Below are 16,030 nucleotides of genomic sequence, written 5' to 3'. Positions count from 1 at the left end.
GGCACTCTTGCTCAGGATTGTTCACCTCCTTCTCCCAAAAATAGCGAAATAGTATCGTCGGATACCACGTGATGTAGGCGGGGCCAAGTGTCAACTCCTGGTTACCGAACTATACTCCTTATTGGATTTTGTTGAGAGCAAATCAGACTGAAAGTCACGTAGAATAAACTGAAAACTTAACATCCTCCCCACCCTGGTCGACCTCGAGGGGGATGACCAGAGCTACCGGACGGGTTATATTGTGACCATTAACTCTCAGCTCACAGGATCTTATTTTTCCATCTCGTCCTTCATGCAAGTTCACCACTCTAGCTTTCTTCCACATGTGCCGTGGTCGGACATCTTCTTGTAGAAGTACAATATCGCCAATTCGGATGTTAATGATATTGTCCTGATTACGAACTTGATGAAATGACCGCAATTGAAGCAAATATTCCTTAGACCATTTTTTCTAAAAGCAGTCGAGTAAGTTCTGCTGCTGCTTGTAGATTTTTCTTAGCTTTGTGTTGTTATTTGGGCTGGATGGAATGGCCGTTAGTTTTCGTCCTGTCAAGAAATGGCTTGGTGTTAAGGCTGTGGAACTGTCATCTTTTCCATCTTCGTATAACAAAGGTCGGCTGTTTAGAGCGGCTTCTATTCCAATGAGGGCCGTGGACAGACCTTCCTCGTCAAGAAGTGCTCGTCCGAGTACCTTTCGTAGACATCGCTTGACAACTCCTATTAGGCTCTCCCACCAGCCTCCCCACCAAGCCGCTCGGCTTGGTATGTATTTTTGGTATGTCCTCGGTTAGTGCACAAAAAACATCTATTACTAGTCTTCAATTTCTGTATGCGAGCGTCTATGTCCGTTACAACATTGCACTGTTGAGGCCAATGTCAGACAGTTTTACAGAAAGGACAAAAGGGTGACATTTTACTTTTGGTAACTGATTTAGAATTCACGTTAAAATTTTCTAAGGAGGATTTAATAGGATAGTCTGGAGCAAGTGAACCTTTAATATTACTTGCAGTAATTGATCCCTCGACCTCTTCTGATAAAAATTTCATTATTTTTGAAATATCGCTTTCACCAAAATTTTCACATTTGGCATGTACTACAATCCAGTTACGACAGATTTCATGAGGAAAAGCACGAAGTATTTTAGGAGCCAAAATTCTTCCGTATGATTGAGTTTTTTCTCCTAATGCATCTAAAGCCTGTATTCTTCGATTACAATCAATATATAACTCATTTATTGCTGCTGGAGAGTGATTTTTGACAGGTTTTAGGTTTTCTAAGTAATCGAGATGAGCCTGTATTATTTTATCTTTATCGCCATATTTCGATTTCAAAATATTCTTTGTTGTTGCATATGTTTCTGCAGTTAGATTAATTCCATCAACTATTCGTTTTGCTTCTCCATCTAAATATCCCCGCAAAAAAACATGCTTGTCAATCAGCGATAAACTTTCGTTTTTGTCGATACAGTTTTCGAAACGCTCCCAAAAACTATGGAATTCTTCAATTTCGCCGTAAAACGTATTTATCTTTATTGCAGGCAACTTTACTGTAACATTTGAAGGTGAAGCCGAAAAATTATTTATATTGGCAGCTGTTGGCGATGTTTCAGAAATTGAATTCTTGTTCCGATTCGCTGTTCTTTTGAAATTAAATAACGCCAAATGAGCTATTTCTGTGTATCTTTCGCATTCTATTATGTCTTCCTGATATTCTTCATCATTTAAAAAATTATGTATTTCATCGTCTGCCAAGATTAATTCTTTTATTTTATCTTGTAAACGCTCGATGTTGTATTCCTTTTCAGTTTGTGTACTAGCAGCATCGTTCAATTTCGTAGTTAGTTTTGTAATGGCGGTACGTAGCGTTCTTCGTTTGCGTTTAAATATTACAAGTTTTTCACTACCGGTAGCCATTCCAATTCATATTTCTGACGAAAGTAATTATAACAAGTTCAGTATGACTTACCGAGTTATTTCGACACCAAATATTGGATTTTGCCGAGAGCAAATCAGACTGAAAGTCACGTAGAATAAACTGAAAACTTAACTTTTTTTTACATAAAAAGAATATAAAAAACAAGATGTTGCCAGCACAGGAAAATCAAAACTATAACTAATCTCGAACTCAAACCTCAACACTCCTGTTCATGAATCAAATAACTTAATACCATAATGTAACGGGCAACTATTATTCTTGCTAAAAATTCACCCATTTCATGGTTTCCTCGTATGATTACGATGCAACAAGGCAAGCTAAGAAAATTTCGCATAAAATTTAGTTATTTAAAAATATTTGTTTAACAAAAATCGCTCTCCGTGTATGATAGCAGGTTGAGAGTATCGGTGCTGGTTCAGAGGGGCGATTAACGTTTAATTAAGACGGAAATTCCAATAGTATTAAAAAGGTTTCATTGTAGCACTAGAGAGTGAATTGACACAAGCTAAAATAAAAACATAGTACAACGCAGATTGATTAAGTGAATTGCAGCAAACACATGCGATTATTCACACATGATCCTCATATTATTCTGAACATTTACACTAAATAAAAGCATCAAAATTTTAAATTAATATACTTTAATCAATTTATATAATACATTGCAGCTTTGCTTAGTGAGCAAACTTAAAACCATACAATTACATAGAACTACTTATATTTTAAATCTTTAGATTGCGTTGATTTTCTCTCCAATGACCTTGGCCAGTTCAGCAGGCTTGTCAGCAACAAAGATGTGTGACCCTTCCTCAAACGGTACCAATTCGGCTTTTGGAAAGTGTTTCTTCATGGAATCCTCAGAATTATTTCTATAATAAAAAATAGTTATAGGTCTTGTTTACGCATTCGCAAAATGCACTAACACTGGATTTAAGAATTAGTTATTCAGGATTAATGTACAGCTTAAGTCTTAAAGACATACGCGTTTTATTCATTAAATATATGAAAACAAATTGCTTGTAGATTTAAACATACAGAACAGAACTTGAAATTAATTTTATTTCAAAGACAATATTATAAATTAAAAATTATATTTACAAATTAAAAATTTTATCCCTGATCTCCAGAATAGCTTACTGTTTCTCCTTACTAACAGTTCAAAAGAACACCTAAACTGGTGATGTTTTTGCTTTGAGTTTTATACTTTCACAGCCTTTTGAATAGCTTACTTCAGCATAAAACAAACTTTGATAAATTATTAGTCTGTATTAAGACATGCAGACATTTAGCTAGACTCGACGATTTGTAAATTATAAAATCTAGCTAGATTTTTATAGAATTAAAACCATGATTATTCTCCCTTAAATTCTGTTTTCGATCAATGCTGAACTTTAAAATCCAATTTCATATTTAGAATAAAACCAATTACAAAGCGATCGAACTTACACTTCATAGTGAGATTTGATGCCATAAAGGAAATAAGTGGGTCCATCATACACTCCCTGGTAGTCCTCTTGGTGTTTCTCAAGGTCTTCTAGAGCTTTAACAAGAGCATTTGTATTGTAGCATGCATCCCAGGCCTTTTCAGATCCCTTGTATTCAAACTTTCCTTTCAGGTATGAAGCCTTCTCGTTATCCTCTTTCTGTAAATAAATAATTCCAAAGACTGAAAATGACGAAAATCGTTCACTGCAAACAGATTTAGACTAAAATAGAGGGTGAAAAGATCAAAAGCTGCATACAAATACCTTGCAGATGCAGTTCTCTGAAACAAAAATCGAAAAACACAGTTGGTGAAAACATTCTCAGAACAAAATGTTGAGCAGTTACATGAAATTTCGATCAATAAAAATTGCTTGGATCAGTTGTATGCTACGATTAAATTTTCGTATTTTTGGTATAAACTAAAAACCCTATACATCATGAATTTTAATAGATAATTTGAATAGTTTTAGGCTTACGTTAAGAGATTTTACTTGTATTGCACCCTGTATTTTGGTCAAGTTTTCAATTAGCAGTTGAAACGTGATTACCGTGTTCAATAGTTTAAGTCTTCTAGAGTTAAAAGATTCAGATTTTGAAAATTTTTTTAAATTTTTCAAAGAGCAGCTTAATTGTACTCTAGCACTTTGAATGCTAAATAGAGTTCAAAATAAAACTGGCAATTAGTTATTTAAGAGAGTTTAACAGATTTAAAAAGTAAACCAGACAAATGATTTGTTATTTTATTATACAATCGTTGAAGAAAAATCCGAGTCGCATAATTTTAAATGTCACATCAAAATCTCCATCTATTAAGTTTCGAATCTCTATGTAATCAAGACATTTTATACAATTTTAAAGGAGGAATTAAGTAAACAAGTTCAGCAGAAACTAGATATTTTAATTCCCCAAAAAGCAAATCATATGCAAAAAATAGCGTGGATTGATGTTAAAAGTTTAACATATTTTCTAAATAAAACGCAGTCTACAATTTCACCCCTTAATTTCTCACTTTGTGTAGAGAAAACTAGAAGTATAGAAATAAACCTACCATCCACTGTTCCAGTTTTCCATATAGACTCTCCACACTCAATTTTGTGACATCCTCTTTTGGGGTACCTTCAGGAAGTTCTTGGACGCATTTTGTCCACGTAGTCATGAACTCCTTTGTACGTTTAATCAGTTCATTAGATACTGGCTTCGCATACATTTCTACAATAAATACCATCTCAAATTTAGCAGGCTAAAAAGAAACAAAGTTCAGCATTACTACCATTTAGATTTTAAATGCCTTAAAATGTTTTGTTAGCTTGTTGCAAATCTATTTCAAGAAATTTCGCCGTTTAACGTTTTTGAAAATTGAACTTCACTTAATTTGATGTGGAATAAAGTTTGCTTCAATGCTTTTGGTGAAAATAAACTACTTTTATCAAGTCTCCGCTCTTTTAATTTAACGATCGTGCTCAGACTGAGGATTATATGCTTAAAATTTTAAGATATCTGCAACAGCCCTTACGCTGGTTTCAGACAGCTCCCTTCCTCGTTTTTTACCCCAAAATGTCTGTATAACAAAACCGGATATTATATAATGTCTGTATAACAATATTCGGAACGTCTGTATGACAAAACCGACGAAACCGGACGAAGACACCGGATATTTTGCTTTCAAAATATACATTCCATTCTAACTATATGCTAGAATATATGAAGTCTTATTGAAAGAGTCGATTATTTTTCAAATCCAGGTAATCTAAATTCTTAAAACTAGTTTAACCTAAGTACAGATTCTGCAAACTATGAAAGAGAACTAATTATTCTCTAAGGAACTGTTTAGATCAGTAACAAATCAAATAGGAAATTATCCTTATCGCTATCAATAAGTTTACTTAATTTTTAAAAATCTCACTATAAATATTAAGTTTTATATCAGGCAACACATAACCTGATATTTTGGGCACCTACTCGAGCGAGAGCTTATAAAAGTGATTTTAGGGAAATTGTCTACCACGGATAGTTAATATTTTACGCATAAAAGTGGTTAAATTTGCCATAAATTATAATTTAAAAAATACAGTTCATAAATATAGCCCCTTCATCATACCAAATTAAAATTTTATTCCTGTGGCCTATATAGCGGATAGTATGGTGCTTTTCCAACAAGTTTAAAAACTCTGTCCATTTTTTTTATATACCTTTATAATATGAAGTTTAAGTTAAGTTGAGGTGAGGTGAGGTTTTGCGCACCAAAAATTTAACATTAAGCTGAATAACAAAGCAACGGACATACAGAGAACAACATAGTATTAATTTGCATACACTAATGCTTTTGTACAGCCTGCTCAATTTGCTTATTAAGTTTTAGAAGCACGATTAATCCGTTTTCTTAATTCTGAAATACTTTCGGAATAGTTTATTTTGAAAGAAACTAGGTAACTAATATACGAAGCTTTATCACGTATGACTATTATAGCTCATTTATTTGCGATAATATCATGGAAGGTTGCAAGGATTTGTTAAAATAAAATATTCATTTTTGTAAAAGAAATTACAATTCCAGCCTCTCAGACCATTGTGCATATTAGTGTAACAGACCACGCTACTTCACTCACAGAGATGTTTAATGATAAGTGCATAGAAGTCGAAGTAGATCGAATTTCTATAGTTCGAATAAATTTATATAAATTAGAGTTTCCTAAGTTTTAATATCATTGATGATCCATATAGATTCTTTCACACTTAGAAACTTTAATACTTAGAAGCAGCATTAGTGTGCAAGTATTTAAGACTCTAGTGAAGCTAAATTGTAGGGTTTTTAATTTAGTGATTCTATAAATCTCTCGGTTTAACAAAGTGACAGTTTGAAATTAATCATTCAAAGAAATTGTTCTGAAAATTTACTCATTATGAAAAATTAGCACTTCTTAAATAAGACACTTTAATTGAAAAGGCTTCCGATATACTAGATTGACTATTTCCGGCAAATATCAGGATCAGATTTTTAGTAATTCGAAGAAACTAGTATTTGCTGCAGCATGTTAAATATTGCATACTCATAATGGGAAAGAACAAGTTTAAATACCATTAAAATAGCCACGTGATCAAAACCAGGTTGGCTGCTGTGTAATGAAGAACGCATATATAAATATTCAAATGCCAATCTCGGTACGAAAGAGTACGGGCAAAACTTTGAACACATCGGCCTGAAAGATTCTTGCAAATAGAATCTAGATCACTGTACCATGTTTAAACTGAATTAAATATTCAAAATAGGAAATTTAAACATGGTGGAACAAGACTCTTGCAAAAATCTAGATATAATGATTACATAGCCAACTAATCATCTATTTGCCAATAATGTAACTGGAATATGGTACATTCTTCCTCAAAACCTAAATTAATGCACGCTCATGCAAGACTGATCAAAAAGTTAATGTCTGCCACGTATACTCTTCAAATGAACATAAATTATATACCATAAAAATTAAATATACCTCTTTTAGAGCAGCTCTAATGGCAGTTATTCCACCCATATCATGACCTACTAAAATAAATTGTTCTGGATGTTCTGGCATTTCAGTTTTAATTTGATCCATCAATAGAAAGAGGTCGTCAACATTAAAGCTGAAACTAAAATCAGACTCGTCGGCATGTGTTGTCTCACCATGATTCCTGGCATCGTAAGTATAAACCTGAAAGGCAAAACATAAACTAAGTCTTATCAAAGTAGTATCTACAGAAATTTATCTGCTTTCTGAATCATTAGCAAAAATGGGGAAATAACACAAGCCCTAAAAGTAGTGCGCTTTGATATAAAATCCCGCATTCTAAAACTACAATCTTCATTTAATTATAGTAAAAAATTTATAGCAGCCAAATAAAATAGCGAAATTTTAATTTAATGTTTCTGCTCTTAAACAAGAGATCAATGAAAAACCCAATCTGTATTCTGTTAACGGAGCTATCCATTAACAGAATATAAAGCATTTTAATAGTTACAAATTTAGAAAATTTTCGACAAATTTTATCCCGAAATCTAAAAAGGTTGAGGTTGATTAATTTTAGAAAATACGTTCATTAAAATATTAAACGCAAAACTTTATTTTAAGAGATATCAATTAGGACTTCTACTACGTAAGGCTTCCTTAACAGAATAGTCTTTTAGACTTTGATACTGTCTTTTGTCTTCATTAAAGCAGGTCTGATAATGCATTTTATCAAATAGTATTTCGGGGAACTGCTCTAACACTTCAATTCAGAAATTATGAAGCTCAGAAAACTAGTTAAAAACTGAACTTTAAGGACCAGAAAAATGCTTTTAGAATGAATTTACTTTTGAGTAAATACAATGCCTTAAGTATCAGAAAATATAATCGTTATATTTAATTTTCTTCTTAGAAATTCAGGGTGATTACAAGAATAAAGTAATCATAACTTAAAACTAGTGATCGAAGTATCGAAACGGATACTGGTGTAGCTGTATTTTAGATCTTTGACGAATAAATAGTTCCTTCGGACTATTTAGTATGATTGCTATTTAACATTCAAAGGCCTAAAAAATATTGTTCTTTTCTAATTGATTACAGGAAAATTTTTAGCTATATTAAGCGTCTATGTAAACAGCAAAGTTTGTGAACAATCATTCGTGATTACAGTGAACAACAGAGAACAGTTGTGAACAATCATTCGTATAGTTAATAATTATAGATGGTAATAATAGCATCTAGTAACTTCAATTTCCTTTTACAATGAATCTTAGTTTCATAAAGATAAATAAACTTTGGAAGCAATCTTAAATTTTGTTACTTTGTTAAGTAATAAAACTGATAGTAAACTGAAAGTTTTGACACTAAACTGTTTAATACTAAACCATAATAAAAAATTAGTAAAACAACGTAAACTTTTGCGTTGGGAACAGCTTTGGAAAAAATTCGATAAGGATTTTACACTTTCAAAAGTTACTCACGTAGTTTACAACACTGGTTTAGACAATGTTTGCGATAAAAAAATAAGACTTAACATTCAAACCAATTACTTCCATACTTTTTATATTTTAGTAATAGCGTTCACTATAAGTTGGAACTAGATCTTCAAAAAAAGTTTTTGCTAACGTTTTAAATTTATCAATGTTCTAATATTCAAATTGAAACTAAGAAATTTTCATTTTACAGATATCACGCACGGTTAAGTGTTTGGCTGTTATAATTCTCGATTAATAAGCAAATCTGATATTTAGGGTTCAAGGCACACTATTAATTTTTAATAGTTAACAAAAAATAACATGCATATTAACAAGAAATTTCTATCAGTTCGTTTAGTTTACTAAAATTTATTCATTTATAGCGAGTATCTGGTACTCAATATCATTAATTTGATCTTTCATGCATTACTTGAATAGATCTAAATAGCAGCAAAGACTACAAACATCTAAAATTCGTAACTTACTCGTCTTCCTGTGCTATTCGCCACAGTTTGAGGAATATCACCCCATATTTTCTTTGAGCAAAGCATAGCATGCAGGAAAATTATGGGATTCTTCTTATCCTTTACTTCACCTGTTGGATCAACATGTTCGAAGCTTATCGAGACTGCCTTAGATCTACGGAAGTTGGAAACATTTAAATTTATGAGTACAAAGAAACAGCAAGATTATTCATAAATTTCAATACATAAACTAAAATGATTGAGGATATTCTAACTGCGAATTTTACGATGAGCAACTAGAATTAGTATAGAATAAAAGCACCAGGTGAAGCAGTCAAACTTAAATTGCTCATCGTATTAATAGCTAAAGACTTAAAATTAACAAATTAGATTGATAAATCAATTAGCATTAGAAACAGAACCTAGAGATATAGCCGAAGAGCAGTCTGGTCATTCACAGATAGTGAAGATCAATTAAGGAATGTTAATATAATCTTAATTCTTAAATTATAATCTTAGAATATCCTAATGTTTTAAATAAATTGACTTAAGGAATTTATGGTATTTTACTAGATCTATATTAGAGCATTTAAACGGAACTCTGATTTTTCAGCTATACGCACACATTCGGTTTAGATAATTTAGTTGCCTTCATTACAAATACGGATTATAGATATAAAGTAATCTTTTTTAATGAAACTGGGGTACCTTTTATACACAGAAGGGTATGCAATACTCAAAACTACCTAGGGTTAAGGAATACCTACCAAACTCCCAAGCAGCTGCACTGGCATCTCCTAACATTTTAAGTATAAGGTTATATATACGAGTTTCTATAAGGCAAACACGTTATTGATTACATAAGCACTTAATCGTTTCTTTTCCTAATTTGTTCCAATTTACTAAGTCCTTTAAGTACAAAGCAACTAAAATGAGAGGGGCGAAGTGTTAAGGTACCGCTGTATACCGGCACTCTTAAAAAATTTTCCCCACAAGCAATAAAAGCTGTTACAACATTCAGGTTTATTATAGTGTCTCGCATATTTGAAATCCGTATTCATTAAAATACTCTTAAAAGAAAGAAATTGTATGAAGTATACAAGTCGTATAATTCAATTCATACAATTGTATGAAGTATACTTCAGCATATATCAAATCTGCCGAAAACCGAAATCTCCATTATGGAAAAAAACATGGATATATTTAAGACTAAAAAAATTGCGGAAACAGACTGCCTAATTTATTCTTTTACCAAATTCAAACTACAGATCCCAAGCAACTGCAGCCATGCTTAAGTCAATGTTACCAGGTTTTCTAACCCTGCACACAGTTGCGCAGTCTAATCGTAAACTACAAATTATGTTTGACACCCCAAAATTAAGAAGTAGATTTACGATCATAATGCAAAATGTTATTCGCAATGAAGAAACTGAATCTTTATTTGTGTTTAACAGCTTTAATCCTTTTAACTTACTTAAGCATAGAAGAGAGGGTTGGTTTAAGAATCTCTCCATCTAGTTTCTTTTCATTGGAAAGGTTGGAACTGGATGAAATATTGAACAAATTTATTAAACTCAATATTATTATCCGTTAAACCCCAATTGTTATTATGCTTTAAAATTAAAGTTCTTTTTCAAATAATCGAAAGAATTATTAGTTTTGAAAGTAGTTCAATTGTTAAAATCTTTATACAAAATAAAATTATGGTTTGGAACAGTTACATTAAGCAGAGCATTTAATCAGCACTAAAAGCATTTCAACGACTTAAGAAAACATAAGAAACAAGCACATGTTTTAAAAAAAGTAATCAAATTCAAATGTTCATTATTTTTGTTAGCCCAACTGCAATTTTACCTCAATGAATCAAGTTTCAATAAATAGAAATTGAAATCACAAGTTACGTGAAAACCACATACCATAAATTAGAATTAAACTTTAAAACCTTTCAAACGGCTCCAATTCAAAATTATCTCTACAAAAAAAACATACATTAAAAAGCCTTTTCTTTCAAATTCTTATTGCATTATGAACGATTTAAAAAAATTAGAACTAAAATGGTATCCAAGTATAAAAATAAAGACTAAAATAAAAGTCTCAGCGACTACATTAACCATTAAAGAGAAAAAAAGAATTTTTCATTTCTAAAGAGACTAAGAACTTTAATTTAAAATGCATTAAAGTTTCTCAAAACTATAAAACCAGTCTCTTTAAAACAACAGTAAGTACATACATTAATAAAAATTCAGATAAATCGAGAAGAATTGAAACAACAATAATGATTCTTACGCTTCCATTTTTAAAAATCTTGCCCGTCCACTTAATACTGCTACAAGTAGAATTCTTAAACTGCAATAAAACTTCTCATAAGCTGGCTTTTATAATAAAGCGAGACAGAAAACAACAATCTATATCCAGTGACAGTTGCAGTATTCTCGCATAGATATCCAGTTAAAGTTGGAGTTAAAATATGTGTGTGAGACTGACGTATCGGACTGTGACACAAAATGTCAGGAGTTCAAGCTTTAAAGTCTCTAAAGAATTCCATGCTAAAGTTTAAATTATAAAAATAATAAAATGTATAATTTTCGATTTCAGTGTTACTGAAAAGTTCTTGACAGATAGTAATAAGTTTTATGAAAATGGAATTGCAAAAGTAATAGTAATACTATTTGGTACTCACTTTTATCTACTCAATGAATGATGATAAGAAAAGACAGTTTTTTTTAGTAAAACTCGTTTTGAACATTGAGCAGACTGAGTTGTCTCGCTGAACCGACAAAGGCTCTACAGTGTAAAAAAGTAGGTTCAAGTTCACCATATCTTTGTATGTATCTTTGTGATGACTTTCTTTTATTTATGCTGTGTAGTTTTAAACTTGACAAAGGTTAGTAAGACGTTCTTATAATGAGCATACACTCCGGCATATTTATACAAAAAAAATATTTTAAAAAACATTGAGTATTGAGATAGTAGAAATAAAGTGATGTATGGTACCCGTTATTGAAAAATTATTGTATGAGTTCATAATGAAATATACTATTATGAGGAAATATAACACAATAATATAGGAAATAATATGGATCCTTCTAATATAGAAAAATATAAATTATATAACAGGAAATAATATATATACTTCTAGATTTTATCCACTGTTATATTAGATACATGAGGTATAAGAGCTTACGTATTCAAAGAACAACTTATAATGTAAGAATCGATAGCATGCATTTGAGAAGGAGAGATCAAATTACATACATGGCTACAGGAGAATTCGAACCAACTACCTTTTAGCTTCAGAGAGTTTTACAGAGGCCCATTAGTTGTAGAGGAAATATATGCTGTTGTTACTGTCTAACGACACTAGGATAAACCAAGCTCAACAGCCATATTTCTGTTTTGAGAATTAAATGAAGTGGGTGCGCTTTTTGTTAAACAAGAAAGCACTGCAATGTTCAAAGTACGGCTTAGCTCTGAACCCAGCCAATAGATAGCCGCACCATTCATTTGTGAGGCCACTTCCTCCGATTCGTCATAAATCAGAAGAAGGAAATTTTCTAAAGATCTCTGCATCCATGGTGCAATTCGGCGACCTACCATTAAACATTTGATTCCTCGGATTTCATGAACACGCATATCCCATGTACTCGGAGAGTGTTAGCGGAGTAGAGACCCACCGAGATGAACCGTAGTTTAAATGCGCGATCATTTTCCCGTAACCACAGGGCAATAAACACCAACTACTGGACTACCATGACCCCGGAAACATATATATGGCAAAAGCTCACAACTAATAGGTTATATATGATGCTGCCAAATCTTAAGCAAAAAGGTATTTAAAAATGCGTATTCCAAATTAAGTGGTGGGCATTGAATATTGTTGGTCACGTAAAGTTTATACCATAACTTTATTAAATGCTAGGTAAAAAGAACTGTTATTCGTCAGTGACTTTGGGACTTGAACGTGCCCCCTTGATTTGCGCTGAACTGGTCCATAATCTCTCGAAGACCAGGACTTAAAATATATTTTCCAATAAATATTGATGTATGACTAAGCTAAAATGATTTAAAATTTTCTATAGATCCCTGTAGCCTATGGGTACTGCTCTAAGATTGACCACAGGTCTTTCGAATGCACAGATTTCACGAACAATTATATCACATGTACTTATTGGGCCTGAGCGCAGTCGAGAATCGAATGCCGGTACCTCCAGACCGGAGTTTCACTGGGCTACCATGATCCCGGAGCCGCTGAGAAACTATCACTGAACACTTTACTTCAATGACCCCGAAAACTATATGTAAGACAAAAGTTTATAACTTTGTAGGGGATACATGGTGCTCGCAAAACGTAAGCGAAATTATATTTAACACTATGTATTCCAATTAAAGTGGTAAGCGTAAATTATGGTTAACTGCGTGAAGTTAATACGATTACTTCAATAAAGTGCTTGGTTAAAAGCGCTGTTATTTGTCAGTGACTTTGGGACACTTTCATTACGCTGAACTGGGCCCTAGTCTCTCGAAGACCTGGCCTTTCAATATATTTTCAAATGAATATAGAGTACTTCAGTGGAAGGACGGTAAAGACACTGTTCCCAGTAGAGCATCGAGGTCAAGTATCACTGGCTTCGGTCAGTAAGCGGGTGAGTGGCCACTTTGATCATCCGGCGTAGGGTCTGAGGCTGAGCGGTATCGGTCCTCATTAAACTGTTTGATAAAGTGCTCGACTTTTCTCGTGGGTCATAAGGCTACCAAATCAGGAGAACCATCCCCTCTGCAGAGGTACTGAGTATAAAATGTGATGAAAATAAACTAAAACTAGAATCTTGAAAAATCCTTAAGTGCTCCAAATTAGAGCTCTAATTTTAAAAAATAGATGTTAATTGATCTAGACTTGGGCAAAGTTAATTTCGTGATAGAAACTTTATGAACAGTAAATTTTGTGTTGAAGTTGAAAATCCAACTGTGCTAATGTAACAATAAAGGAAAGAGAATCCTGCACAGAGGGATATAAAAAAGGAGAAATTTGAAATTTTTTTTTATATCCCTCTGTTCACTGAGCACTGGGCCCATTTCCAAGAGGTCATGGATTCGATTCTCGTCGGTCGAAGACTTCTCATGTAGTAAAGGTGACTGATGTACGTTAAATCTGTCGAGGGTGCTGAGGGTACCAGGAGTTTTCTTGTCTTCTGGATTTGTTCAAAGTTACAAGGCTACGGAGTTTAATATTAGTAGTGGTAAGCCCAAAATTGGATCAGCTGTTCAACGACGGTTCTAAAATAAAAATATGCTATATATTATTTTCTTCAACCATTGAAGTAAGAAATTTCTGCACTTTAAAACTATGGAACATTTCCTCACGCATTGATACCTCACTAAAAACACTCAATAATTATTTTTGAAAATTTCAAATTCTCGCAGGAGATGAGAAAAAAAAAATTTGTACATTTTACATTTTGAAAAAGTTTTTGAACATATGATCTAGAGTGAGTTCATTGTGAGTATTTTGTTATATTTTTTTTTTGCCTTATCAAAACTATCATAGAATCATATATCCTACTTTTTTCTTTTATAACATAAGATTATGTTTCTGTTAGTAATTGTGTCTTAGGTAGCCTCCCTGAACAATCTACAGTTTTACTCCTTAGCCTTAAGACTAACCTCAAGTGAGTTCCAATATTACTTATAAACACTTTTGTTATTGTGATGCCACAATTGGCATACACATATTTATTTTCTATCTTTTAAAATATTACATAGCCAAAACAAAGCCAACCAGCTTATCAATATTGGGTTTAAAATAATACCTTGGCGATCACGAGTCGCCAACAAATTTATGTGAATTATTACAACCATGCAACCGAAACATTTTTGCGGTTGGAAATTTAGAATATAAAGTTATAAATAGATTTTTGTTTTCGATTAGAGGCGACAGTGAATTAATATGTCTCCATAATAATGAAATAAAAAGAAAGTATCCGTTACATTGATCTGGAAGAGAAGAAATAAATATTTTATGTTCCTTTAAAAAGATTAAGTCAATGCAAGTGCATATTCAATAGGGTTAATCCAAATAGTTACTCATGAATATTTTGTTTTATCAAAACATAAATAAATTCAGAAATTTTATTATATATATAAAAAAAAATATTCTATTGATTTGAACAATGCAATTGTCGAATATTTTTTAAGTATTTTAATTTTTATTAAATAAGTGTCCAACTGAGCTAAAAATAAATCATGAAATTCAAAAATAAGAATAATTGAGCATTCATATGTAATACAATAATATTTTCCTTCATTAAAATGAAGTGAATTTTTATAGATGCAGTGAAAAAAAAATAACTTTTATCTTCTTGAATATAATATACAGCCATGATAGTATAAATGATAATACAATGCATCAAGTATGCAAAAATTCAGGTTAGAATCCTGATCATAGGCTTGTTATAACATTAATTCAGAAGTTGATAGGGATTAAAAAAAAAAAACTATAAAATTATTTTACCTTGAATTTAATACTAGATAGCTGTGATAGTATAATTGTTAATACATTGTGTCACAAAGATTCAGGTTGGAATCCTGATCACATGTTTACTAGATCATATTAGTTCGTTCAAAGGTTAAAAAAAAAATATCAAATAAAAATAGATATATATATATATGCTGCATTTTTATATAATTTTGCCTCTGAAATAAAAGAGATGATTTTACCTCTTGAAATATAAGAGATGATAATTTTGCCCCTTATGAAAAAGGGATGACTAAACCTAGGTAAATAATGTAGCAGTCTGATCAACTGTTTATTTAGAGCTAAAATAAAAGCTCATATTTTTTGAATGATATGCTCTGCTCAGTATGTTTTTAAATAATAAACTAAAGAATTTTTATTGACACTTATAATTATTTGAATATTTGATACTAATAAACATTTTATTAATTTATAATCAGAAATATAGAATATGATATGATAAATTGCACTTATATGTTTAAATATTTTAGATTGTATATGTATATCAATGTGAAAAAGTATAGATAATAAGGAAACTATATGGTAAAATGAAATGATTTTGCAAATTATACTATTTGTTATGATTAAGTTTTCTCAAATTCGAGAGAAATTAGAATATCCTGTCCAGGTGATGACAATGCTCAGCTAATTTTACATCAACATAAGATTTAATAACATGA

At 31.8% G+C, this 16,030-nt stretch overlaps 1 protein-coding gene across 1 annotated transcript; it reads right to left on the bottom strand.

The window, feature by feature from the left end:
* Nucleotides 1-2,560: 2,560 nt before the first annotated feature.
* Nucleotides 2,561-11,290, bottom strand: LOC107440301 (sn-1-specific diacylglycerol lipase ABHD11). Its single transcript, XM_016053192.3, has 6 exons — nucleotides 11,126-11,290; nucleotides 8,861-9,014; nucleotides 6,910-7,107; nucleotides 4,470-4,661; nucleotides 3,383-3,579; nucleotides 2,561-2,805 (listed from the first exon to the last, which is right to left on the bottom strand). Exons 1-6 carry the CDS (start codon nucleotides 11,131-11,133, stop codon nucleotides 2,667-2,669), a joined length of 888 nt encoding a protein of 295 aa, XP_015908678.1. The 5' UTR covers nucleotides 11,134-11,290; the 3' UTR covers nucleotides 2,561-2,666.
* Nucleotides 11,291-16,030: the final 4,740 nt, after the last annotated feature.

Source organism: Parasteatoda tepidariorum, chromosome 5 (assembly GCF_043381705.1).
Source record: "Parasteatoda tepidariorum isolate YZ-2023 chromosome 5, CAS_Ptep_4.0, whole genome shotgun sequence".
NCBI lineage: Eukaryota > Metazoa > Arthropoda > Arachnida > Araneae > Theridiidae > Parasteatoda > Parasteatoda tepidariorum.
This window is presented reverse-complemented; position numbering and strand designations above follow the sequence as displayed.